This window comes from Aethalodelphis obliquidens, unplaced genomic scaffold (genome assembly GCF_003676395.1).
Source record: "Aethalodelphis obliquidens isolate GAN/ISIS:26980383/991018 unplaced genomic scaffold, ASM367639v1 scaffold43, whole genome shotgun sequence".
NCBI classification, from domain to species: Eukaryota; Metazoa; Chordata; class Mammalia; order Artiodactyla; family Delphinidae; genus Aethalodelphis; species Aethalodelphis obliquidens.
Genome location: NW_020837987.1, coordinates 7,573,047 through 7,599,158, shown reverse-complemented (window position 1 = coordinate 7,599,158; position 26,112 = coordinate 7,573,047). Strand labels below are relative to the sequence as shown.

Here is a 26,112-nt window from a genome sequence, read left to right as displayed (position 1 = left end):
CAGAGGGTGCTTTGGGTCAGCAAACCTGAGTCCAAGTCCAGACTTCGTGATTTCCTCGTGATCTCCAGGCAGGGACCACACGTCTCTGGGCTGTTGAGATTATGTATGTAAAGCCGTCAGCCCGGGAGTGGCACACAGTAGGTGTTCAGCCACAGGAAATGATGATGTGAGGATCACAGATAGTATTTATTGCGTGCTGAAGTGTGCCAAGCACTAAGGGCTCTACATGGGCTCAAAGCATCCTCACCATGAACCTGTGAGGTTGGAACCATTACTCCCATTTTGCAGATGAGAAAACCAAAGTACCAAAAAGTTCCAGCAGAGCTACCGGGGAGACAGGAAGGTGGCCTGCGGAGCCCACACTCCACCACCGACTCTAAGGCCTCTGTTGCAAACCCATACCCTCCCCCCTCCCCGCCTGAGAGCTTGAGAACCATCCCTTCAATTGCATTTTGTTTCTTCTTTCTGCCTTTGTGCCCAAACACAAACCATGATTCTCAGGGCTTTGCAGTCATTAGAAAGACTTGGGGGCTGCCTCCTGAGACCTGGGGTTCTGGGATCTGCCTTCAGGGATGCTGTATCCCTGGGACTGGGGGGCGGGAGGGTAGGTAGGGATGGCATTTTCATGGAGGGCCTGAGCAGATTCTGACACAGGAAGTCAGCAACCCCCTTCAGAGTAGCACAGGGAGGTGGCCTGTGGTTTAGCTTCTGAGTGAGACAGGGGTTCAAGCCCCAGCTCTCCCCACCTTGACAGGTGGGGACTTTTGGCAGGGGTATTGTCTATATGAGCCCAAGTTGCCTTGTCTGACTCTGAGGTGGAGAGTCCTGCTTCCTAAGTGCGGTCTGTATGATCGTGACGTAAGACCTGTGAAAAGCTCAGGAGCCATCCTGACACACAGGAGGAGCTAAGTCAACGGGACCTTATGTACTGTTGTTATTATTATTAATTGTTATTGTTGTTGCCCTGGTATTGTGTGACCACCTCCCCCCAGCCTCACGTCCTCTGTACCTCAGTATCCTCATCTGGGTAGGAGACTTCTGAGGGTCATGTCTGAACATCCCAAGGGCGGCTTAGGGGAGGGCTGTACCCTCTGAAGAATAGCGGGGAAGAGAGGGATCGGGGGGCTTAGCAAGTGTCTCCCTCGGAGGCCCAAGCTGGGCCCTCAGGGGTCTGGGACAGAGAGGGTCTATTGATTCCACAGGAGCCTCTGGCGGGAGGGACTCAGACCGTGGTGACCAGGTCCTGGGCAGGGTCTGAAGCTCATAGTGGGGGCACCAGTGTCTCCACTGGCTGGTCCCACTGGCCCCACAATGTCCCTCCAGGATCCGAGGCTTCACGAACAGTCTGTCTGGACAAAGACTGAGGCCACAGTGCCCTCTGGTGGCCAAACCTTTGCATTCCAGGTTAGGAGACGAGAACAAACGTTGGCAATGGTTTGTTCCCAAGACTTGGGTGACAGGTAGACCCCAGAGCCCCAAGAGGTCAGAACAGGGACTTGCCCTGTGTCTGGAGAGGTCAGGGGGTCAGGACTTGAAAAGACTCTCCTGGAACTTCCTTCAAGGAGCCCTCCGTGACCCCCAGGCTGGGTTAGGAGCCTCCTCTGGGCTCCCATAGCCCCGAGTACCTCCTCTATCCCAGCCCTGCCGTCTGCCCTGGCTTCCCCCACCCTTGGCTGTCATCGTGTGGTGATGGGTCTTTTACCCCACTGGACTGTGAGCTTACGGCTTTGCCTGGGGCAGGGCCATCAGACACATCATTGCTGTGTCCCCAGCATGCCCACACCGGGCTGGGGACAGTGATACTCTATAGAAATGAGTGAATGTGCCTCTTAACCTCTCCCTTCTCTTTGCCTTGAAGCTTTAGCTCCAGACCCTCTGCTGGGAAGGTTTCCTTAATACAACCCCTCCCCGCCCCCCGCCCGCCAAGTCCCCTTCAGATGGTCCAAGTGTGTGGGAAGGTACAGCCTGGAGCCCGCATGACTCTCTCTCCCTGCTGCTTGCACTCTGCAGAGCCAGACAGTGGGGAGTGACATGGAGGATAATGACTAATTGATTCATTTATTTATTCAACAAATAATTGTTGAGCACCTGCTATTTTTCAGGCCCTGTTCTAAGCACTGGGGAGACAGCAGTGGAATGAACAACAATCCCTGCCTCATAGAGCTGGTAGTCAAAGGAGTGGAGACAATCAAGTAACTAAATAGGCCTACAACATGATGATGAGTTACGGTAAGTGTTGGGAGAAGGAGAAAGCTTTTAAGAGGACAGAGAGATTCTGGGGGATGCCATCTTAGCTGAGGTTGTCTCTGAGAAGGTGACATTCAGAAACCTGAATAAAGTGAGAGTTGGAGCCATGCAGGTGTCTGGGGGAGGAGCATTCTAGGCAGTGAGAACAGCAAGTGCAAAGGTCCTGTGGCTGAAGTGGGAGTGGAACGTTCCAGGAACAGGGAGGAGGCCAGTGCGGCTGGAGTAAAGTTAGACAAGGGAAGGAAGAAGGGCGGTGAGATCAGAAGTGTGATGGGGCCTGGGAACGGGTTTGAGTAGGGCCTAGAGGGCATAGTAATGACTTCGAATTTTTTTCTAAGTGTGAAAGAAGGGACTTCTCTGGTGCTGCAGTGGTTAAGACTCTGTGCTCCCAATGCAGGGGACCCGGGTTTGATCCCTGGTCAGGGAACTAGATCTCCCATGTATGCCTCAACTAAGAATTCTCATGTCACCACTGAAGAGCCCTCAAGCTGCAACTAAGCAGCCCGCCTGCTGCAACTAAGAACCAGAGCGACCAAATAGATCAATAAATATTTCTTTAAAAAGTGTGAAAGAAGCCACTGGAGGTTTTGAGCCAGAGCGCATTGTGATGCCAGCTGTTTCAAGCAGCTCACTCTGGCTGCCCTGGAGAGAATAGAAATGGACTGTGGGGGCGGGGCGGGGAGCAAAAGGGGAGCAGTACCAGGATGGAGGCTGTGAAGGGAGAAGAGTGGGTGGATTCTGGATCTATTTTGTGAATGTGGAGATAACAGCATTTGCTGATGGGTCTGGGGGGTGTGTGAAAATGAAGAGTCAAGGATGACTGATTGCACTTAGAACAAAATCCGTTTTCTTTATAATGGCCTACAAGGCCCGACACAATCTGGATCCTTGCTGTCTCCCTAATATTGTCTCCCTCCCCGCCTCCCCCACTCACTCTGCTCATTACACTAGCTTTCCCACTGATCTTTGAACTTGCCAAGCTTTTCCTCCTTCCCCTCCCATTGCACGGTGGCAGCTTCTCGGGTCTCAGCTCAAATGTCACCTCCTCAGAGCAGCCACTTTCTTTATAATACTTATCACTCTCTAAAATGATCAGTTTATTTGTTCGTTTATCATCTTTTTTCCTCCACTAAAAGGTCAGCTCCTTGAGGGCAGCAACTTTGCCTGTTGGTCACGCGGTATCCCCAGTGTCTAGAAGAGTGCCTGGCACATAGCAGGCACTTAATAAATGAACAAAGGCATTGATTAACCCCTGTGCTTGTTTACAGACTGGCTTACACAGAAGAGGCACCCAGACAAGTAGGCAAAGGCAAGAATACACGACAGACCCTGGGGTCATCCACACACCCAGGGGAGACCCAGAAGCCAGGGACCACCTTCTCCTGCGCGCACGCGGTGCCTGGAGGATGGAGAACCCGAGCTGGGGATGGAGCACCCCCAGGGAGGGGAAAGGATGCCTTGGGGCGATCCCAGCCCCGCCCTGTATCCCCAGTAGCCAATGGGCGTGCGGTCCTCCCGACGCCCCCTGGGACGTGTAGTCCGGACAGGGGCGCCCTCGGGCGCCGCCGAGCGCCCCTAGACTCCACGTCCCGTCGTGCGCCGGGAGGTGAGGGGATTGGCCGAGCCCCGCCCCCTGCCCGCCCCGCTCCGCTCGCGCCGCAGCCCCAAGAATGAATGAAATCGTAGCGCGCTGGGCGGCAGAGCGGGCGGCGCAGGCCGGGCTGGGCCCGCGCGCGGCGGCAGCGGCGCCCCGGGCCGGAGGCGGCCCAGCCGAGCGGGCCATGGCCACCGCCATTCAGAACCCGCTCAAGTCGTGAGTGTCCCCGCCGTCCACGTCCCTCCATCCCGCCCCCTACCCGAACCCTTCCCCCGCCCTCGCTGGGGAGGGGGACGCCGTGGGCGGATGGCAGTTGAATGTGGGCCCCCAGTTTGCGCCCCCCTCCCCTGGGGGGGCCCGCCACCCCCTGTCGCCCCCTGGGGCTGGGGGCGGGAGCCCCTCGGGGGTCGCGGGGGCGCCTCTTCTTTGTCGCTGTCAGTGAAGGAATGTGGCGCGAGCTGGGGGGTGGCGGAGGCCGTTTCCCCACCCAGAGTGGGGGTAGGGGCTTCCCTCTCCTCCTCCTCCCTCTCTCCTCCTCCGAGTCTCTGGGGGCGCCGGGCCTGCCCCTGCATGGGGCTGGGAGTACGTACGCCTAAGTCCAGACCTCAGTCTCCGGGGTCTCCACCATCCTTTCCCCTCATCAAAGCATCTTTCTCTCGCCCCCCCCCCCCTCTATCTCGGGGACCTCGGTCCGCGCGACCGCAGGGTGGGAGCTTAGACGTCGGGGGTCCCCGATTAGATCCCTGCTGTTTCCCTTCCCGGGTCTTCAGGACCTAAAGCCCCGACGCCCCGTTCAGCTTAGACCGTGGGATCCCTCCCTCTCTCCTCCCGTACACATCTAACGAGAGCATCTCTCATCTCCTTGGGGACTAGATGCCTCGGGAGAGGGTGCTGGGAGCGCCCTCAGCCTCCGGGGATTCCCTCCCTTTCTCCCTGTCCGCGTCCCTCCTCCGAGTGTTAGCTTCCTCCCGGGCCCACTGGCTGGGATCCTGGACGCCTGGGTTCAAACCTAGCTCTCTTCCAGCCCTCACCTCTCCTAGACATCCCTCGCTCTCTCCACCTCTCTTCTTCCCTCTCTCTCCATCTCTCTCGCTCCCTCCTCGGGATCCCGAACTCCTGGGTCCCAGCGCTCCCCACCCCCCTTCCCCAGGCGGTGACGGAGGACTGGGAGTGACAGGCGCGCGGCCGCTCCCGCTCTCCCTCCCGGGTTGGCGTGCGCGGCACTCCCCTCCCCCTCCTCCCCGGCCTGGTGGGGAGGAGGAGGAGGGCGAACGCCCGCGGCGCCGCACAAAGGGGCCTGGGCGACCTCCCCCACCCTTCCCCCAACCCCTGGCACCCGCCACCTTGACCTTGAGCAACTTATGCTGGGGGTGGTGGTGGAGGGGGGGAGGGGCCCGGGGGCGCCCCCCATCCCCCGCCCCCGCCCTCCAGAAAGGCTGTGCCAGGTGGCCGGACCGAAGGCGCCCAGTAGCTTCTGGTTTCAGGTGTGGGGGGGGGGGAGAGTTGGGAGAGGAGGGGGCTGAACCTTACAGGCACGCGCCTACAAGTGTGGCTTGGCGGTGGGCAAAGGGGGCTTGGAGGGCGTGTACGGGGCTGGGGGTCAGTGTGAAATGGTGTGTAACGGTGACAACACTTCTGTTTCCCTCTTACTCTAAGTCTTCCACACACACTTGTCTCCCCTATGAGGGACACCCTCAAAGTGGCTGGGACGGGGTTCCTGTGCAGGTCGGTGGATCTGTGGGTATCCAGACATCCTCACTCTGACCCTGGCCCAGACCTCTTGGAGGAGGTATGGGGCAGCCATTGCAGGGACATGAAGGCTAGAGTAAGCTTGGGGGTGGGAGCGCCAGCACCCTTCTTTGCTCTCACCTTCCTAGGGGTCTGCAGGGGTGAGGGCAGGGACTGGTTCCTGAGAGAATGCGAGTCAGGTCCCCTTGGGAGTGGGAGGTGGAGGGTGCTGCTCTCAGTTCTGACTGCCTGCATCATTCAAACCCCATCTTGAGCACTAATTTCCTGCCCTCCCCACCCGCCCCGAGCCTCAGTGTTACCACCTGTGAATTGGGGAATCATAACAGCTCTTATTACCTCATGGTGCTTCTGTGATGTTTGTAAAGCGCTTGGTACTGAGCCTGACACTGACTGAATGTAGTGATTATTATTGGTAGTATCAATACTGATTTCATTTGTGGTCCAGCTTCCACACAGGGCACTGGGGGATGGGGACAGGAGGATTGTTTGGGCAGGGGAGCTCAAGTGTGGGAGAGGGGTCTCTGAAGGTGACTAGGGGTAAGGAAGGGAAGGGAGACCCCTCTCCAAATGTCAGCTGCGGGTCAAATTGTGCTGGTGGACAAGGGCGTCCAGGGAAGTGATGGAGTGTTCTACAGTCAGGCTCCAAGCTGACCGAAACTGATGCACAGGTTCTGGGGTGGGGCAGGAGTGAGCGGGGTGTCTGAGGCTAGAGGTGTGGGGGGAAAGTGTAAAGGCATACTGGAAGATCTGTGAGGGTGGTGGAAGGTGAGAGATGAAGGTGGCAAGGGCACTCTGAGCTGAGCTGGCCTGTTGGGAGGAGTGGGGCAGGGCTTACCGTGGCTGAGATATGGGGTGGCCACTGTAGGGACCTGGAGGCCAGAGTGAGTGTCAGGACTTACTCCCCTTGCCATCTGCTCTAGGCCAGATGTGAAGCAGAGACCCACTCCCTGCTGTTTGGGTTTGGGAAGGGGGAGGTCAAGGCCTTACCTGGGGGAGATGGGGAAGAGCCTGTAGAAGGGGTCTAAGACTAGAGGTGTGTGTGTGTATGTGTGTGTGTGTGTGTGTGTGTGTGCGTGTGTGTGTGTGTGTGTGTCCAGAACTGACCATGAGTGTGGAAGACCCTGAGGGGGTCTCTCTCACCAGGGTGTAGGTGGGGGTGTCAAGTGACAAAAGAGGAGGTGAAGGCTCTTGTGCCTCTTCTGTCTGCTGGAGAGCCCCCTGGTGGACAAGGACATTGGTGGGCGTTTTCATCCATGCAAGGGCTCAAACTTGAACACGAACTTTGGATGGGGGCCGGGGGTTGGGGGGCGGGGTGTGTTCCAGGTGTGTGTGCATGGGACTTGGTGATCGTTGTGACTCAGTAGGTCAGCTCCTTCTCTGAGCATCCCTTAGGGTAGAGTCAGTGTGGGTGACAGTGGGAGAAAGGAGGTGACCACTTGGGTACAGACATCTGGGTGAGTGAATCCTTCTCTTAGTCCCACCTTCAAACAGCCACCAGGAGCTGAGGGCATGTGACTTCACCTCCTCATCTGGAAAATGGGGGTAGTGATAATATCACCCCAGAGGGTCAGGATGAGGATCAAGTGAGTTAATCTCTGTTAAAGAACTGTGCCTGGCACATGGTGGCTACTCAGTATATTTCTATTCAACAAATATTTATTAAGCATCTATTATGTGCCCAGCATTATTCTTTCTAATAATGGTTAGCTATCACCATTTTACATCTTAGTACATATCAGGTCCTCTTTGTGGAATGAATGAATTTATTGAACACCTACTACTTGCCAGGTACCTTTTAAAACACTTTACCCATGCTTACTCATTTAATCCTCACAATAATCCAATGAGCCATCATCTGCATTTTACAGATGAGGAAACTGAGGCCAGAAAGGTTAAGTCATTTGCCCAAGGTCACATGGCCACCAAGTGGCAGAGCCAGGATTTGAACCTAGGAGGTGTGGCTATATCTCCTAACTAGCACAGCAGCTGTCAGGCCTGGGAAGGGGTTGAGTAGGGCGGGGTCCTTGTGAGAGAGGCAGCTCCGAGGGGGACCGGAGAGGATTCTCCCGAGCTAGGAGGGACTAGGGGGAGGGGGAGGTGTCAGTGAGCCACGCGTTGGTGGGACGTTCGTGTGGGCACCTGTAAGGTGTCTCTAAATCTCCTGGCACTGAAGTGTTTGTGTGAGTGTAAATGTATGTGAGTCTGTGCGAAGGTGTGGGAGAGGGAGTGTGCGTGAGTCTGCGTGGGACGCTGTGAGTATACGTGTGAATGTGTGTGTAAGCTGCCGCGTGTGGGTGTGTGCGAGTCCAGGTGTGCATGGTTGAGTGTAGGCCCATGTGTGAGACTCGAGAGGTGTGCATGAGTGAGCGCGCGGGAGTGGTTGTGCGTGCCTCCGACCCCACCTCTGACCCGCTTCTCTGCGGGGTCCCGCCAGCCCCGGGCGGGGAGAACTACCACTCCCGGCATGGCCCGGGTGGGCCCACCCCGCCACCCTGATTGGCTGTGGTCCCGGTGCTCCCGCCCCCCGGGAATGAATGGATGGGCGGCCTCAGCGCCCGCCCGAGCGCTGGGAGGACCGGCCCGGCGGGGACCTGCTGGGGGCAGGACCCTGGGAGCAAGATGGCCACGGTCATCCCCGGCCCCCTGAGGTGCTGCGGGCCGGCGGGAGGCAGGGGAGGGCGCTCGAGCGGGTCTGCGCGGGCGTGTGTGTGTGTGTGTGTGTGCGGCGGCTGGGGGTGGGGCCGATGGGGTGTCTGGGGGGCTGTCACCGTGGGCCGGGCTGCGCGGGGTTGCGAATGTGTGTGACTGTGGGTCTCTGGCAAGAACCGTGTCCGACGCGCTGCTCCTGGAGGAGCGCGGAGTATGGGGAACTCGGAGCCCTATTGGCGCCCTCTTCGGGAAAGGGGGTCATGTCCCGCCCTGCGACCCCCGGAGTTGGGGAGAGGGTGAAATGGCCCGGGGGCCCGGGGGCCTTGGTAAACTTGAGTGAAGCTCACACTACCTTTGTCTTGGGTTGTGGAGCGTGTGTCACTTGTTCGGGTTCTGGGTTTTTTTTGGATATGTGTGTGGATATGCATTTAATTTCTTTCACATTCTACACTAGGTGTCTTTGGATATTTTGGTCTTTGAGTGTGTGTACATATCCTTTGAAACTCTGCATCATTTATGTTCTGTGTCTTTGGATATGTAGGTATGCATGTATTTATGTGCAAATTTTTGTGTGACTATGGGTGGATTTGTCCGTTTCTATGTTGTGTATGTGTGTATCTTTGTGTGTTTGAGTATGTGGGATTTTAGATGTTGGTTTCTATATTGTGTATCTTCGTGAATGTGTGTGTGTATCCTGTGTGAATCTGTGTGATTTCTTTGTATAGTGTATCTGGATTGTGTGTGTGTGTGTGATTTGTGTTGTGTCTTTGGATATGCGTGTAAGTGCATATGTGGGTAGTTTGTTTTTAACATTTTTTCTTTTTTAACATTTGTGTGTCTGTGTGTGTCTTCGGATGGATGAGTAAGTGGATGTGTCTGTGTGTGGTGTGTCATCTGTTTGCATGTTGTGTGTCTTTGTGTGGGTGATTGTTTATGTTGTGTGTCTTCGGATATGTGATATATATTTGTGCATGTATACGTGTGTGATCTGTCTGCTTCTACACTATGGGACTTGAGATACTTGTGTTTTTCAGTAGATATTTGTGGGAGCACATATGTGAGATGTGTCTGTTTCTCCTTTGTGAGTCTTGGGATATGTCTCTCTTTGTGTGTGAATCCTGTGTGACTATGTGCGACTTGTTTGTGTTGTGTATTTGGATATGTGCCTGTATGGATGGGTCCCGGTGTATTTTTATCTGTTTCTATACTGTGTGTATCCACTCCTTGGCTCAAGGCCTGCTTGAGTCCGGGTTGGGGGCTCCTGGGTCCAGGAGCGACGACAGCGGGGGAGAGGTGAGGTTGGAGGAGTCGGCCCACCCATTCCCCACGGGCGGGCTGGGGGAGGGGTGCCGGGCGACCCGGTGCGCCTGCCCTTGCTGACAGCCGCCCGCCCGCCCACCCGCCCCTCGCAGCCTAGGCGAGGACTTCTACCGAGAAGCCATCGAGCACTGCCGCAGCTACAACGCGCGCCTGTGCGCCGAGCGCAGCCTGCGCCTGCCGTTCCTCGACTCGCAGACCGGCGTGGCCCAGAACAACTGCTACATCTGGATGGAGAAGACCCACCGCGGCCCGGGTACGGCTGGGAGGTTGGGGGTGGGGCGGGGCGGTGGCTTCGCGGCCGCGTTCTTACCGCCCTTCTCACTCCAGGTTTGGCCCCGGGACAGATTTACACGTACCCCGCCCGCTGTTGGAGAAAGAAACGGAGACTCAACATCCTGGAAGACCCCAGACTCCGGCCCTGCGAGTATAAGATTGGTGGGTGGAGCTCCGTCCTGTGCCTTCGGTGGCCCCAGTGGGTGCCCACAGCACACGCTGATAAGTGTGTGGTGATGCCGGTGTGCGTCTGAGCATTCGCCCTTATTTCCCTCCTAGCCAGTGTCTGAGTGGCTGGCTGTGTCTGCCGTTGTGTGTCTGGGTGTCGTCCAGAGATTCTCCAGTTTTCCCTGAGTGACTGAGCTTTGGACTGTATCTTATCCTACTTGGGCCCAGGCGTAGTTCAGGACAGAGTGGTATCTGTTATGTGTGTCCAGGTGTATCCAGTCTTTGTATCTCTTCCCTTGTGAGCTGGGATGTATCAGAGTATCTGACTGTATTGCTTCCTGTGGATGTCTGAGTGTGTCTGGATGTATCAGAGTGTCAGGTTGTAACTCTTTCCCTTTGTAATAGAGTGTATCTCAGCGTCTGTGTCTTTTTTCAGGTGTTTCCAAGTGTATTAGAAGGTTTGTTTCCTCTTGTGTGTGGCTGGTCTATCAGAGTGTCCAGCGGTTCCTGATGTGGGTGTATCAGGGGGTCCGGCTCTCTCTTCCTTTGAGCGCCAGATGCTTTGGAATGTCTGGGAGAATCTCTTCCCTGAGTGTCTGTCTGGTGTATTAGATGTATTTCTGCACGTGCGCTGCCCTATGAGTGTCTGGTTTTATCACTTCTTGAATGTGTCCAGTACTATTAGAGTCACTGGCTGTTTCTCTTCCCCTGTCCAGGTATATCCAAGGATCTGTGTGGGTCCAGGTGTATTGGAGGGACTGTCTCTATCTCCTGTGTGTATGTGTATCCACCTGAGTGACTCTCTCTAGGTGTGTCTCTATCTCCCCTAAGTATGTTCAGGTGTTTGCTAGGGTCTGGCCGTGTCTTCCCCATGTGGTCTGGGTATATCTGGTGGTCTAATGTTCTCTTTTGTAGTGTTGCTGGGTGTGCCAGTATACCCAGGGGTCTGGATATGTCTCCTCCATGGGTCTGGGTATATCTGAGTGTCTGGGTGTATCTCTTCCTTTGTGTGTCTGGCTGTCTCAGATGACCTGTATGTATCTCCTCTGTGTATGTCCATGTGTGTCCTGTTTGAGTGTCTGCTCTTTCCAGGTGTGAGGGTCTGGGTGGGGTCTCCTACAGGTATGTATGTAGTTATATAGGAGGGTCTGGGCATGTCTCCCCTTGAGTGTGTCCAAGTGGCTCTGAGGGTCTGGCTGTGTCTTCCCCAGGGTCTGGGCATCCTTGGAAAGGATGTATGGAAGTATTGTTGGAAGGGTGTATGGTTGAATCTTTGAGTCGATTGCTGGTTGAGTGTGGGAAAGCCTCTTCCCTCTAGCAAAGAGCATGATTCTCCAATCTGGGCAGTTTGAGGAGTCCTCCAGGAACAAGTTCTCCACTTGACACCCTCCTCCCTTGTCCCCAGACTGTGAGGCGCCATTGAAGAAGGAGGGCGGCCTCCCAGAAGGGCCGGTCCTTGAGGCTCTACTGTGTGCTGAGACAGGGGAGAAGAAGATAGAGCTGAAGGAGGAGGAGACCATTATGGACTGCCAGGTAGGATCCCCCCACCCCCCCGCCAGGGGCCACAGCTGCCCTCTCACCCACCCCTGTCTCCTGCCCCAGCCCATCCTGCTCCTGCTCTGAAATCTCCCCTGGCTCCCTAGGGCCTTTGGGCATCCTAAGTCTCTATTCTTCCACACGTCATCTCTTTTTTGGAAGACCTCCTGACTTGCCCTGACACCCCCAGTCTCCGGTCCGCCCAGAGCCACCCCACCCGCAAAGCAGAACAATACCCCATTTTCTTAACCCCAATCTCCCTTCTCCTGGTGCCCAGAAACAGCAGCTGCTGGAGTTTCCACATGATCTTGAAGTGGAAGACTTGGAGGATGACATTCCCAGGAGGAAGAACAGGGCCAAAGGAAAGGTATCGCTCCAGAGTTTCTCTCCATCACTCCTCCGCTCAATGCAGATCCCATTTACTGAGTATGTACAATGTTCAGACCCTGCCCCAGTTTGACCTCATTTAATCCGCAGAGCAGCCTGAAGGGATAGGGGATTTTTATACCCATTTTACAGATGAGGAAATTGAGGCTTGGGTCTATTAAACCATTTGCAGAACAGAGATTGTACAGTGGGTTAGAACTAGCTTCATACCTGTGTCACGGATGAGGAAACTGAACCTTGGAGAGATCAAGGGAGTTACTCAAGGCCCACAGCTAGGAAGTGGCAGAGCTGCGATTTGACTTTCAGGCCCAAATGATGAAAATTCTCTTAGTTCCCTCCCTTTCTTGGCCCCTCACTCATGCCTTTTCCCCTAGGCATATGGCATCGGGGGTCTCCGGAAACGCCAGGACACCGCTTCCCTGGAGGACCGAGACAAGCCGTATGTCTGTGATAGTGAGTCTTTCTGAAGAGGGGGGAAGAGAGAGAGAGTGGGGCCCAGAGACCTCTCCCCTCCTGGCCCCCTCCCTTCTGTTCTGGACCCTGGTTGGGGGATGTTCAGGCCTCTGGCAGAGGGTGGAGGTGTGATCCTGGAGGCCAGGGCAGAGGCGGGCTGGGAGGGCTGACCGGCCCTTCCTGCTCACTCTCCAGTCTGTGGGAAACGGTATAAGAACCGGCCAGGGCTCAGCTACCACTACACCCACACCCACCTGGCTGAGGAGGAGGGGGAGGAGAACGCCGAACGCCACGCCCTGCCCTTCCACCGGAAAAACAACCATAAACGTGAGCAGGCGGGCAGGGCGTGGGGTGGTGAGGGGCCCTGGCAGTGGGGGCTAAGGAGCCTGGGAGGGAGGGGGCACATTAGACATTTCTGGAAAATCTCCAGCTCAGCGGTCCCCTCCCCCCACCAACCATGGGGGATGCTGGCTCTGAGGTTGCCATGGCAACCAACCATCTCTCCCTCGCTCCTGGCCGGGCATAATATTTCTGGGTCTGATTTATTGTTTCAATTAGAGCTTGGGGAGGGGGGGTGATAGATGACTCCCCTCCCTCCCTGCCTCCCTTTCTCCCTTCTCTGCTAAGCTTTGGCCGAGGGGCAGGGTCCGTGGCCTGGGAACCCTTGGTGACCGCCCATGCCAATCCGGTGCCAACCCTGACAGCTGAGGGATGGGGGAAGGCTTGGGGGGGAGGCTCTGCCAGTGGAAAAACCATCTTTCCACCCACCCCTCGGTGGGAGAGGGCAGTCTCTTCATCCCATCCCCACCACACACCGAGGCACCTCTGTGTTCAGAATTTTCCTTCCAAATGTCTGTTTCCATACCAGATCTCAGCCCGTGGTGTCCACCTAATTGTTGTTTAGTCGGGGCTTAGTTGGGGGGGGGGGGGCTGTCTGGTAGAAGTGTGTATGGGCGGGGAAGCAGGGGGCTCTTCCTAAAGCTGCATCCGCCAGGTTTTTACCTAATAAAGAGGATGTATCAGTTGCCCTCAAGGAGTTGGGGGGGTCCTGATGAGAATTATTTGGGCTCCCCCAGCTCTCTTTTGCTACTGGCCACAGCTTGGGGTAGCTGCTCCCTCCCCCCACCTCCTCCATGCCTGGAGAAGGGGTCCACCCCTTTGGCTGAGGCTGGGGGCAGGGTGGAGCTTTGCCTATGGTGAGAGCCCCTCTTTCTGTCCCCCCATCCCCAGAGTTTTACAAAGAATTGGCCTGGGTCCCTGAGGCACAGAGGAAACACACAGGTAGGGACGCCTCCCTCTGCCCCTACTTCTGCAGCAGCCTTTGACTGGGTGTCCCTGCCTCCCATGCCAACCCTTGCCTGCTCTCTTTCAGCCAAGAAGGCGCCTGATGGCACTGTCATCCCCAACGGCTACTGTGACTTCTGCCTGGGTGGCTCCAAGAAGACGGGGTGTCCCGAGGACCTCATCTCCTGTGCCGACTGTGGGCGATCAGGTGATGCCCCCACCTGAGGTTTCTGGGGGCCGCGGTGGAGAGGACTCCAGGAGTCCAGATCTGGAGGAGAGAAGGCAGAGGAGGGAGAGGACTGGTGGTGGGGTATGCAGAGCATCCCAGGGGCACTGAGGCTAAACAGCCGACTCGACTGCTGAGGATTGTGGGAAACTGAGCGGGGTCAGGGAGGCTCTGGGAACAATGGGATGCGGGAGTCATGGCACTGTGGGTACCGGCATGTGCTTACCTGGCGTGGGGAACAGTGAAAGATGGTTGCCAAAACATCGTGGGTAGTGGGCTGTGATAGCGAGTCATGGATTGCCGCTGCCTGGGCGCTGTGGCTCACAGAGGGTGCTTGCCATTGCCATGGAGCTGTGGGTAATAGACTGTGGTTTCCCGAGGTGGACTTGTGGGTAATAGATGGTGGTTGCCTCAGCACGGTGGCTAATGAATTGTGGTTGTCATGGTATTATGGGTAGTGAAATATGGTTGTCATGGCGATTGGGTGCAGTGGAAGGTGGTTGTCGTGGCCTGGGGTAGTGGCTGCGCATCTGTACTGGGGTGGTGGGCTGACCAGTGGGTTAGCACCCTGCACAGTCATGTGGGTAACAGTGTGGTTGCTGGGGCTTCGTGTGTAATGGGCTTGGGTTGCAGGGAAAACCAGGGTGTGGGGACCCCTCTGTGGAAGGCGGTTGCCATGGCATTGTGGCTGGGAGACTGTGGTTGCCACGTACTGCGGTTAATGGAATGGAACCGGTTGGCCATTCTGCTGTGGGTAACGGAATGTGGCTGCCCTGGTGCTGTGGGTGGTAGAAAGTGGTTGCCACGGCACCGTGGGTAATGGAATGCGGTTGCCATGGTGTCCTGGGGAGCAGAGTGTGGTTGCCATGGTGGCTGGGTAGGAGACTGGTGGCCAGGGCAGCATTGCCTGCGGGACAGGGTCTGGGCACCGTGGGCTGGGTGGGGTCGGGCTGTGGGCCTTGTGAGCTAAGGATGGGGGCTGAGCCATTGCTTCCCCGGGGGTCAGCAGCCACCAGGGGCACGATGACCCCTAACTGCATCCCTGCCCCTTGGCCCCCAGGACACCCCTCGTGTTTACAGTTCACGGTGAACATGACGGCAGCTGTGCGGACCTACCGCTGGCAGTGCATCGAGTGCAAGTCCTGCAGCCTGTGTGGCACCTCGGAGAACGACGTGAGTGCCCACGTGCCCCCTTCCCCGGGACATGCCCCCAGGCGGCCTCCTTTCCCTGGAGCCCCCTCCCTGGTGAACACCAGTAACCTGTATTATGATTATTGTTAGTGTCCATTAATTGAGCCCGGCACTTAATACTCTTCACTCTCTGACTCCTTCCAACTGCCCTGAGGTAGGTGATCTCGTTCCCACTTCACAGAGAAGAAACCGAGCTCAGAGAGGGGACTAGACTTGCCCAAGGTCACCCAGCCAGGAAAATGGTACGGCTGGGACCTGAACCCACGTCCATGACTTCCAGACCATCTTCGTGTCATTTTAAGTGTTCCACAGAGTCCTATAAAACCTAAACTACAAACTGCAAACCGACAGTCCTCAGGGGTGTTTTGCTCGTCGCCCAGTAGGGTTTTGCAAAGATGACCTTCTCAGAGCCCTTTGTCTTGCAAGGGACCGCCTCCCCCAGCCCCTTTGACCTGGCCCCTGCCCCCGCCCCCCACCCCGGTTTCTGGTGCCCGTGCCCCCAGGGTGCCAGCTGGGCGGGTCTCACCTCCCAGGACCAGCTGCTGTTTTGTGACGACTGCGATCGGGGTTACCACATGTACTGCCTGAGTCCCCCCATGGCGGAGCCCCCGGAAGGTGAGAGAAGAGGAGGGCCGGACACGGGGGTGGGGTGTTGGACAGTGGTTGTCCTGCTGTCCGCTGGGTGGGAGGGGGTCGGGGCAGCCCTGCCCAGACCTGGGCCTAACTCCCTGTCCTCCGGCCGCGCCACAGGGAGCTGGAGTTGTCACCTCTGTCTTCGGCACCTGAAAGAGAAGGCCTCTGCCTACATCACCCTCACCTAGGCCTGGCTCTGGCTCACCTGGACCTCTGGGGTGATGCTTGCCTACCTGCCTCTTGGAGCTCCTCCAGTCTCTCCCCATCCTTAATGCCCCACAGTGGAAGGGGCCGGGGGTGGGGGGAGCCTGAGAGGGGGCTGGGTCACCCCTCCCCTCTGTGCAAGTGGAATGTTTGCCCTGTGGGTTGGTGGGCCCAGCAGGGTCCTCTCCCTTCCTCCTTCCTGCCTCACCCCTTCGCAAATGGGCACCAGGGGCTTCTGCTCCCCTCAAAGCCATACCCCGCCTCTGGGCGGGCACGAGGGGTGGTGGATGCCAGCTGGGGGCACGGACAAAGCCTTTTTCTAAAGAAAAAGTCAAAAAGTTAAAAAAAAAAAGAAATTAATATATAACAAAGAGTCCTATAAGGTCTGGCTGGGTGGAGGGGGCACTGCTGAGCGCATCTACTGGGCACCAGTCTACGCCAGTTTCCTGCCTGGCGGCTCCTCCCCCCAAGTCCCTGGCGTTGCAGCTCTCCCACCTCCCCACCCAAGGTGGGCGCCATTCCCCCCTTGTGCCCAGGGCAGGAGGGTGTGGTGTCCACCCCCGCCCTCTCGGTGCCCACTGTGGATACTGCATGATGTGAACCACGGTTTTGAACTCCGTTCCTGCTCCCTCCCCGAGAGCCCCGCCCCGAGCCCACTCCGTGCCTGCCTTGGCAAGGCGGGCCCCTGCCCAGCGCCTGCTGGAATGAGAAGCACAGACTCTGCAACGGACTAGATTTTCCTCCTCCCCCCGCCCCGATTCCCTACCGGCCAGGCCGGGCTGCCCCCTGCCACCTTCGCTGGCCATTTTCGGGTTGCGAGGGGGCGTGGTTGTTTCTTGTGGTTGTGTGTGTTTGTTGTTCGGGTTTAAAAAAAAAAGGGAAATTGAGACTGCAAGTGGGGGAGGTGGTGGGTTTGGGGGGGTCTCCCCCGATCCAGGCGTGTCCCCCCTTGTAAACGAGTCTCCTTTATTGCCTGCCTCTGCTGTGAATTAACTTGTTCCGTGTATTAAACTGGGCCTGACCCCTCTGCCCACGTCGTCTGCCTCGTTCTCCAGGCTGGTTTGGGGCATCACCAAGAAGGGGAGATGGGGCCTCACTGGGGGAGAAGCAACCGAGGTTAACAGCTGGAGCTGGCCCTACGTCCATCTCCCTCCAGCTCCCCTCTGCACCCCGCCTTTCTCTGGCTTTGTCCCATCTCCTCCCTGCCTCGCTGGAAAGGAGAAGGGGGGGGATGGGGTGGAGGGGGCTCCCACCCAGCCAGCTGTGGTTGCCCTGGCAACGGACTGCTGCAGCTGCAACGGGGAAACAGTGAGGAGGGAGGCGGGAAGCTGGGGACTGGGGGAAGGGAAGGGATGGAAAGATGAAGACTGGGGGCTGGCCCCTCCCCTCGGGGCCATTGGTAGGGATCAGGGGTGCCAGGGGCGCCTCACCCTACACCCAGACGTCACCTGGAGCTCCCTATCCCGATGTGGGGCAAAGAACAGAGGGGAATGGGCCATGGGATATAGATCCAGGGACATTAGGAGGAAGACAGATTTGGGTGAGGTGAGGTGAGGAGTGAGAACCAGGACACAAGAACAGTCAGGAGAGAGACAGACAGGAGTCACACATTTATAGAGAATGAGAAAAAGAGCAGGAGAGGGAAGACGTAGACCTGGAGGGAGATGTAGATGAAGAGGGCCAGAGGAATTATGGTGGAAGAGGACAGAAGAGATGATTTAGTGGGAGAGAGGCAATAATAGTAATAAAAAACAGCAGACACATGGGGAGAGACAGAGGAGGAAGTACAGGGATCTGGAGAGAGAAGCAGAAGAGATTCCATGTGGGGAGGCAGGGAACCAGGGCACGTAAAATAGGAGAGCGGAAGAGAGACTAAGAGCGGGGAGGCACATTTGGGGAGAGAGATGAAGTTAGGACCCAGCACAGGCGAAGTCCTAGGACAATGCCACAGAGATGAGATTTCAGGGGAGAGGACACAAAGAATTTAGGGAGACAATAGAAAAATCTGGAGAGAGCCAAGAGCGGGAAGGGATTCAGAGCCTGGGTGAGGGGAGAGCCAGAGGCGGGGTGGGAGGCAGAGGAGACTGGGGGAGGGTCGAGGAGGGCGCCCGGGCCCGCGAGAGGGGGACAGGCAGAGGAAGTGGAAAACTGGGGCAAGATGGGGAAGGGACGAGCAGGGCACAGTTCAGGCGAGAGCGCACGCTGGCGTGTGCGAGTTGTGGGGTGTTGGAAGTTGGTGTGTGTCACAGGCGCCAGGAGAGGATGTGAGAACAGCTTGTTCCGCCGTTTCCGTGCTGGAGGGGGGAGGGCAGCATGGGTTGAGGATGGGGCCTCAGGGAGGGCGGAGACAGGGAGAGTGTCTGGAACACTCTAGAATTTTTAGGAGATGTGGAAATAGCTGGTCCACCTCCTCTGGAAAAAGGATATATAACCGTTTTGGAAAAAGATTTGTTGTGTGTGTGGGGGGCGGGTGTGTGTGTGCGGGAGAGTCTAGGTTACAGAAGCATCAGGTTTGAGCACGGAAACGGTAAACTCCATCACAGGTAAATGTCTAGGTGGGCCAGAAAGCCCCGGCCGTGGGGCCAGCCCTGTCAAGAGAAGGCGCTGCTTCTCAGATCCAGGTGGAGCTGGACCTAGACTTCCCACCAGAAGCCGGACCTTGGGATTCTCACATGAAATTTCGAGGTCTGGAAAATAAGTTTGACCCCGATCCCCGGGTCAAACTGCGAAAGTGTTTCGCCAGGGCAGCTGCAGATCTGGGCCCAGGAGTTTAAGACCGCTCCCAGCTAGGAGAGCCCCTAGGCCCGGGGCTGAGGTCCCCGGCTGTGTCGGTCTCTTTCCAAGACACCTCCACCTCTCCCCGAGCCCCCGGGGCCTGGAAGCAGGGGCTGCTCTTCACTCCAAACCACCGACTGGCTGACTGGCAGAGGGAGGCCTACTCCCACCGAGGGCGGGTGCGGTGCCAATGAGCTGGCACCGGCAGGGTGTGGCCTGGGGCGACAGCCCCGCTCAAGGAGGCGGGGGCCCCTCAGTGCCGCGTCTTGCTGCAGAGGACAGCGTTACCAAGCTCGAAATCCAGCTTTCTTTCTGTACCATCTCCAGATTTTAAAAAGTTGACCATTAATTTTAAAACCAACACAACTCCATGGGCCGGGTCTGGCTTTTAGGCCTCAAGTATATGAATTCTGAGGTAAAACCTTCCTCTTTTTAACTTAGGAATTTCTTACATTCGGGGGAACTCCCCGGCGGTGCAGTGGTTAGGGACTCCGTGCTCTCACTAAATTTCTTACATTCTGAGTGTTGGGTTTCTGTCACTTGGGTTTCAAGAAAAAGAGAATGGTGCTCCCTGGTTCTTAGGGGTGTGCGCGTGCATCGGGGGTGGTGGTGACGGCGTTTGGGACAAGGGGGACAGGAGGAGAGGGCTGACGCTGGATCACACCCGCCTCTCAGGGAGTCCAGGCAGCTGCTCAGCTAGCGAAGACACAAGCCACTTCTATGAAACATTTATTTCCTTTAAAACCTCCAGAAACATGCCAGAAAATCTCAAGACGGGGATGGGGTGGGGGGTGGGGGGAGATAATAAAGAATAAAAAAATCCAAATGAAACAAATCAACATAAAAAAAAAACCCTGCTGCTATCTTCAGCCATCAGATAGAACACCAAACTCAAATTAAATGTGCTTTGCAGAGATCCTTTAGAAATAACAGACAACAAAACCCCAAATCATAATTTACACTTGTCGATGTACATGATTAGGTCCCCAAAATGATTCAAATGATCTGAAGATGGGAGGAGACAACTTAAAAAAACAAAAACAGGTGGGGGAGGGGTGAGCCCCAGGTTAGGGTCTGAGGAAAGGGTGGGGTGGTAAGTGGTCCTGGAGAACCCTCCCCAAAAGGGACCCGGGAAGAGGGGCAGAGACATCACAGTAGCTGGCCAGGGCTGAGGACCCGGCAGGCAGGCGCCCCTCGCAAACCACAGGTGAGGGAGAGGAGATGGCAGACCTGAGGGCCTTTCTCGCGGGACTGCAGTGCTGCCGAGGGGCCAGAGGTTGATGGCAGGGAGGCACGACGAGGGTCCTTTTCTCTTGCTCCTTCAACGTCTGTGTCCTGTGCGGTCGGTCCCCAGAGCCTCCTTCCCTGAGGTTTCCGGCCCCAGGGAGGAGGCGGCGGGGTCTCCGGACGGGACTGGACCGCCCGGTGCTGGCCCCCCGCCGGAGCGAGCTGCTCTCAGCTGGGCCCCCCGGCCCGCCCGCCCACCCTGCTTTCGTCCCCAGCCCACGGGGGACGCGCCTCGGTCCTCAGCTTGAGGTTGGGGGAATCCACAGACTGTGGCCGTACAGACTTGTTCTGGCGCAACTCCACATGAAAAAATAAATATATATATATATTTTTTTGTTTGTTTGTTTTTAAAGGAAAAAAAGAAACTGTTTCCTGGGTGAACAGCGTAGTACCACACCGGCCTGGCTGCCTGGCCAGCTGCCCCTTATTGCCTCGAGAGAACCAGCGTCTTGTGGGGTTAGCACAGCAAGGCGCTCCCCGGGGAGCACAGTGACGGTGTCCGACGTTGCTGCTGCTACTGCGGGGCCTACGAGATGGGCCGAGGGGCTTTGCAAAGGGAAACAAAAGCGGAGAGGAGAGGGAGGCTGCCTCCCTCCGGCCCGGACCTGACGGCTCCGTGGAGCCCCTCCCGGTGCCCGGGAGGGGCCCGGGGCTGACGGAGCTGGGGAGGAGGAGGGGTGGGCTGTGCCGGCTCTGCCGCTGGGCCTGGCCGGGTCAGCAGCTCGCAGGCGGAGGGGCCCAGGTGCCGTGGCCTCTGGCAGTCAAGGGACTGGTAGACAAAGGCTGGAGAAATGGTCCCGAGCGTGCAAATACCTTCCCCCTCAAAGAAGTTAACTGGATGCTGGGGTTTCCTCGCTCCACCCTGGGACCTCCCAAGACAATAAATGAAACTCTAAGAAAGTGCTCCTGGTTGCTTTGTGGAGGATAGGGTAGGGAGGGGGCAATGTCCATGCTTTCTGGAGCCAGTGCACCAGGGACCAAGAGCCCTGGCCCACTTCCACGCCGGCCCGCACCTCTCCGGGCGTGAGGGGAGAGCGGGATGGTTTCCCGCTGTGATTTCTCAGGCAGGGGTCTTGGCCCCATAAGCCCAGACGCTGCTGTACGTGGTGAAGAAACCCGGTTCGGGGATTCCTGGAGCTGTGGGGTTTGGAGACTCACTCCTGCCCTCCACCCCCTTCCTACAGCTTCCAGTGGCTTGGTCCTAGGAAGAGGCTGGATGTGGATGGCAGGATGGGACCCTGGGGGCAGTGTGGGCGAGGCCCGGCCCCCAGGAACCTCAGATGGCGGCTCAGAGGGAGACCACGTCGCCCTCTGGGGCTCGAGGGCCAGGAGTGGACCCCAGCTCACAGCCCCGTGAGGTATCCCTCAGGTCCCACTGCCACCCCGAGTGTCCGTGTCCACGGGAGGGCGGTGGGGCCCTGGCTGCATAGCTCGGTCACACCTGCAACCAGAAGCCGGGCTGAAGGAGAGGACAGCAGGAGCCCCCGGTCTGCCCAGGCGGAGGGGGGCAGGTGGCAGCCTCCCCACCTCAGAGTTCCTTCTTTTCCCTGCAGAAGATCTCAGCGAACTTGCGTAGCTGCTCGCTGGCGGCCTGGGACTCCTCCTGCAGCCGCTGGTTGTTCTGCCTCAGGCTGGCCACCTCCGACTGCAGCACCGCCTTGTCTTGCTTCTCCTGCGGGGGCGGGGGCTGGCATCAGCGGGCGCACCTTGAATGGCTCCCCGGGGCCTGCGAGCCCCGCTAGGCCGTGGTTTACAGCCAGGCTGCCAGGGTTCAAATCCCAGCTCTGCTTCTCAACAGCTGAGCAACCTTGGGCAAGTCTTGGCCCCAGTTTCCTCCGCTCTAAAAGGGGCAGTTGAGAGGTCTCCCTGAGGTCACATGTGTTGAGCTCTTAGAACACAGCCTGACGTGCAGTAACTGACAAGCATCACTAATTAGGAGCACCTCATTCCACACTCACAGCCACCCAAGGGCTGGGGACTGTTGTTACCCCCATTTTCCTGGAAGAGGAGACCGGACCTCACACAGCACATAGGGGGCTGGGATGTGGCTGCAGGGCTGCCCTTCCAGGACAGTGTAAGATGCTCAGGCAGCGACCTGTGCAAGGTCACACAGCATCAAGTGGTCGGGTGGCATGTGAACCTGGGCCCCTATGACCCCTGTGCTCGAGACTCCCATGTTCGACTCGGCCACCTTTTGGCTTTTTACCCAAACATATAAAACGACAAGTGAAAGTCTCTTCCACTCTTATTTCCCCTCACTCTTCCACACCCTGGAGATAAGTACAAGGAACAATCTCGAATGTCGCCTTCTAGATATCCCTCTGACCCACAGCTCTTAAACATTTTTTAAGTATGATGATGTTCTAGGAAACGGTCTTGCCACTTGCTTAATCTTCTGCTTGAGTTACTGGACTTCTTTTGTATGTTAGTAAATATACAGATCTCTGTGACTACTTTAATTGCCTGCAGACCGTTCCGCTGCGCGGGTGTCCTGTCATTTATATAACCATTCTCCTGTCGACGGACAGCTGCACTGGCTCCAATTTTTTATCGCCAGCGGTGCAGCAGCGAACATCCCTGCTCATGGGTCTCTTCGTGCCCGTGCTTGAAATTCTGTTGGACAAGTTCCCACAGTGAAACTGCTGGGTCGACAAGGTACGCAATTACAGTTTTGACAAATATTGTCCGACTGCCCTCCGAAAAGGCTGGGCCAATTTATTCTCCCGCCAAGAGGGTATGAGGGTTTCTCTGTGTGCTTTGCCAGCGTTCCCTACTGTCACTTTTTACTCTTCACTCATGACTACATTCGAAGCTGGGCGGCCTCCCCTAGAATAGATGGGGTGTGGGTGGGGACGGGTGCCTCAGCCTCGCTGTCCCCCGCCACCCTCCGGGGGGGCCTGGAAGTGCAATGGGGAGATGCGCGCCACGTGAGGCGGCCGCTTGGCGGCCTTACCTTCTGGAGGTCCGTGTGCAGCTGTTTCAGCATCACTTCCAGTTGGTACACCTTGCCTGTCAGATCCAGGGGTGGCTCCTCACTGGAAGGACAGGGGGCAGGGTCAGGCTCTTGGCCCACAGCTGGGAGGAGCCTGGGATACAGGCTCCCTCTTGTCCCTGAGGCTCTGGGGAGTCCTTTTCTTGCTGGAGTCCCAAGGGATGCCTGGAGAAGGCCACGCTCCACCTGGCGAGGGCACGTCTGTGGATGTGGATGTGGGTCGTGGGAGCACCAGGCCTGCTGTGTGTGCACTCCTCCAGAGGATGGACCATGCGTGTGCTTTTGGGAGAAACTCCCCCCACGTATGACCACCTCAGGTGGCACAGCACAAAGAACAGCCCCCACGCCCATCCACCGAGCCCCCGGCAGGCCCGAGCATCGCTCCGGCACATGGGGCATGTAAGTGGGCAAACGGACGGGAGAGCCCGACTGGTGGACAGGACCAGTAACGATACGGACAATAACAGCCCCCCGCTACCGAGAGCCCACCCTGTACCGTGTGAGGTTTCACCTAACAGGGCGGACGGTGGTTTCCCCACTGGACAGAGGGGAAACCCAGGCTCAGGCGGGGGCTCTGCACCCAGGACCCCAGCCTGTGGCTCCCCCTCTGTGCAGATTCCCCAGGCCTGGGCCCGCCTGGCCCCTGCAGAGGAGGGCAGGCAGCCGAGAAGGCTCCACTGGAAGCTGTGGGAACGCACACACCCGGTAGGGATGCCGGGGTCGGGGAGGCGCGTGGGCTGCAGCAGATGAGAGGGAGACGGGGGTGGGGGTGGGTCTCCGCCCAAGAAGGGGAGAGGACTCGGCCCTCCCGCCTCTCCCACCCTTTCCTCCCTGCTGGTGCTGCATCTTGGGGAGCTGCAGCCACAATGGGAGACAGGAGGCAGGTGGAGGGAGGTCAACAGTTCAGGGCAAAAGGCGTCCGGGAGCGTGCCCGGAGGTCCCGCCATTTCCACACCCACCCTGCTCCTACCCCTGCCACGGTGCCCCATCTGTAACCACCCAGCTCTGCTATTAGAGTGGGGCCAATCTTTGGTGGAGGTTGAGTTCTAAAGCCACTGTGTGAAGCAAAAAACAAGGAGAGTCAAAACCACCCTCGAAAATCGCTTCAACTGCCCATAAAGTACAGTGCACGACTGCTGTATACAGAACCCTGCACGGTGAGGTGTGCAGATGAGTGTGAAATGCACTACTGAAATCCACGGACATGCAAACATGCCATTTCCATCCTCTCTCCCTCTTTGTAGTTCTATTTTCTGCCAAGCTGGTGCGGATGAATCTGCTGCACTACATGTGAGATGCCACATGTGAGATGCCCGCCTCCCCGTCCTCCTTCCTCCCCCGGAAGCCTCGTGAGGGCAGGGCTTGGGCCTCCATCACCGCTGTGTCCCCAGACAGCCCAGCACGGGGCCTGCCGGGGAAGAGTGAGAGGTAAATGTCAGGGGAACACACGCGTAATTCAGGAACCTGCAGAGGAGGAGACCCGGGAGCAGACAGACGGGAGGCTGAAGGCCGGGAGCGGGCAGACAGAGGGGGCAGACGAGAGGCCCGGGGGCGGGGGGGAGACTGGGGGGCACTACTTAGTGATTTTGCAAGTTGGCAGTGAAACAATCCTGAGTGCTGATCACAGGGCTGACCCCGACTTGGTCCCTGCTGGGCCCCCGCACGTGGGTTAGTCCAAAGTCTGTCAGGTGAGAGGGGCGGTTGCTCCTGCAGCTACTGCCCAGGGGGTGGTGGGGTGACCTGCCCAGCGGCCTCTCACCCAGCGTGGGGGAAGGAACCTCACCTCATGGTAGGGGTAGTCCTGGGGGTCGGGGGTCCCCTCTCCAGGCTCAGGTGGCTGTGGACAGGACTGTGCGCTGGCGGGATGTCCGGGCTCAGAGCTGGGTCGTTGAGAGAGAAGAGCGAGACGGCTCTTTGCACTGCCGGGCAGAGGGGGGCGGTGGTCGGCAGGGCTCCCGGCTCCTCCTCACCCCACCCCCTCCCCCAGTGACCAAGCCCTCCCTGGAAACTCCAGGACACTGCCAATCACACCCCGGTGAGATCACACAGGCACGTAGGATGGATTCTTGCCAAAATACCAAACCAAATCAGGACACAAACAACAATAACCCGTCCTGATTCTGAGCAAGCCTCCAGACCCGATGACCAGCTTATACAAAATACAAGGGACACAGAAAGAAATTAAGTTGCGGTGTGGGGAAGTGACCACCCAAACTGGGCAGAAGTGACCTGGTACCGTCAATAAATAAACGGTAGGGGGAAAAGTGGCCAGAAGTGGATGGGGCTGACGCCGGTGATGAGGATGTGGGGATTCATCATCCTAGTTCTGAGAATGTAAAACTTCAAAAGCAAAAAGGAAAGCGAAACAGAGAATATCAGGTACACGGAAGAGAGAAGAAAATCCCAGGGGGCTGCCTGGTAAAGCAAAGCTTCCCGGGTCCCACCCCAGACACGTGACTGGCTCTGGGGGAGGGGCCCGAGCACCTGCATTTTCAGATGGGACCATTAGGTGATCCTTCTATAATGGCAAGAACTGGTGACAGTCCTGATGCATCCAAAAAGCAGCTGGCTGAGTGAGCCCTAGGACAGCCAGACAACGGAATGTGCGGGGAGTGAACCACCAGAGGTGGGGCTGCGTGTCGCCCCGTGGGGAGAGGGCACCGCTACCTGGCAAAGGCGGGCTCCTTTACATCTCTGTGCTCTTTATATCTCTGTGCTCAAAGAACAGCGCAGTGAAAACCCAAATACCCTTCCCCAAGACCCACCCACTGTTAACGGTTTGCCACACTTACTTTCTGCGTGTGTGTGTGTGTGTGTGTGTGTATTTTTTTTTTTTTTTTTTTTGCAGTACGCGGGCCTCTCACTGTTGTGGCCTCTCACTGTTGCGGAGCACAGGCTCCAGACGCGCAGGCTCAGAGGCCATGGCTCACGGGCCCAGCCGCTCCGCGGCATGTGGGATCTTCCCGGACCGGGGCACGAACCTGTGTCCCCTGCATCGGCAGGCGGACTCTCAACCACTGCGCCACCAGGGAAGCCCTGTGTGTGTGTGTATTTTATTCCCTAACCATTTGAGAGTAAATTGCCGACATCCTGGTACTTCATCTCTGTGTACTTCACTACCCATCTCCAAAAAGTAAAGAC

The 26,112-nt window shown here is 57.3% G+C and overlaps 2 protein-coding genes across 20 annotated transcripts in view; one reads left to right on the top strand and one right to left on the bottom strand.

Annotated features, from left to right (window-relative positions):
- Positions 1-3,927: 3,927 nt before the first annotated feature.
- Positions 3,928-18,735, top strand: DPF1 (double PHD fingers 1). Of its 6 annotated transcripts, none has more exons than XM_027079399.1 (12): positions 3,928-4,060; positions 9,655-9,815; positions 9,890-9,997; positions 11,409-11,536; positions 11,817-11,906; positions 12,301-12,379; positions 12,575-12,706; positions 13,610-13,660; positions 13,752-13,871; positions 14,950-15,062; positions 15,614-15,695; positions 15,831-16,952. In XM_027079399.1, exons 1-12 carry the CDS (start codon positions 4,029-4,031, stop codon positions 15,899-15,901), a joined length of 1,167 nt encoding a protein of 388 aa, XP_026935200.1. In that variant the 5' UTR covers positions 3,928-4,028; the 3' UTR covers positions 15,902-16,952. The 6 variants fall into 6 exon arrangements, with proteins under 6 accessions (XP_026935200.1, XP_026935199.1, XP_026935201.1 ...); XM_027079398.1 differs by having other exon boundaries at positions 3,949-4,060; positions 15,584-15,695; XM_027079403.1 differs by lacking the exon at positions 3,928-4,060 and adding an exon at positions 7,467-8,241.
- A 669-nt stretch (positions 18,736-19,404) lies between these two features.
- The window catches only part of SIPA1L3 (signal induced proliferation associated 1 like 3), a 237,324-nt gene continuing 230,616 nt past the window's right edge, over positions 19,405-26,112 (bottom strand). For 6 of the 14 annotated variants that reach the window (XM_027079390.1, XM_027079388.1, XM_027079392.1 and 3 more), the window contains 3 exons: positions 24,755-24,890; positions 22,933-23,014; positions 19,405-21,651 (listed from right to left, as the gene is read on the bottom strand). In XM_027079390.1, coding sequence (XP_026935191.1) covers positions 21,508-21,651; positions 22,933-23,014; positions 24,755-24,890 — 362 coding nt within the window. In that variant the 3' untranslated portion in view covers positions 19,405-21,507. Of the gene's footprint in view, positions 22,806-22,932; positions 23,015-24,754; positions 24,891-26,112 lie in introns of all 14 variants that reach the window. The other 8 variants (XM_027079394.1, XM_027079393.1, XM_027079396.1 and 5 more) reach the window with 8 other exon arrangements.

What these genes read in the sequence shown, in the direction of transcription:
- DPF1 (XM_027079402.1), top strand. Translation starts at nt 8,132, where the DNA reads ATGGGCGGCCTCAGCGCCCGCCCGAGCGCTGGGAGGACCGGCCCGGCG. An exon ending in GCCCTGCGAGTATAAGATTG is followed by an intron (nt 9,998 to 11,408) that starts GTGGGTGGAGCT and finishes CCTTGTCCCCAG; the next exon opens with ACTGTGAGGCGCCATTGAAG. An exon ending in GGCACAGAGGAAACACACAG is followed by an intron (nt 13,661 to 13,751) that starts GTAGGGACGCCT and finishes GCTCTCTTTCAG; the next exon opens with CCAAGAAGGCGCCTGATGGC.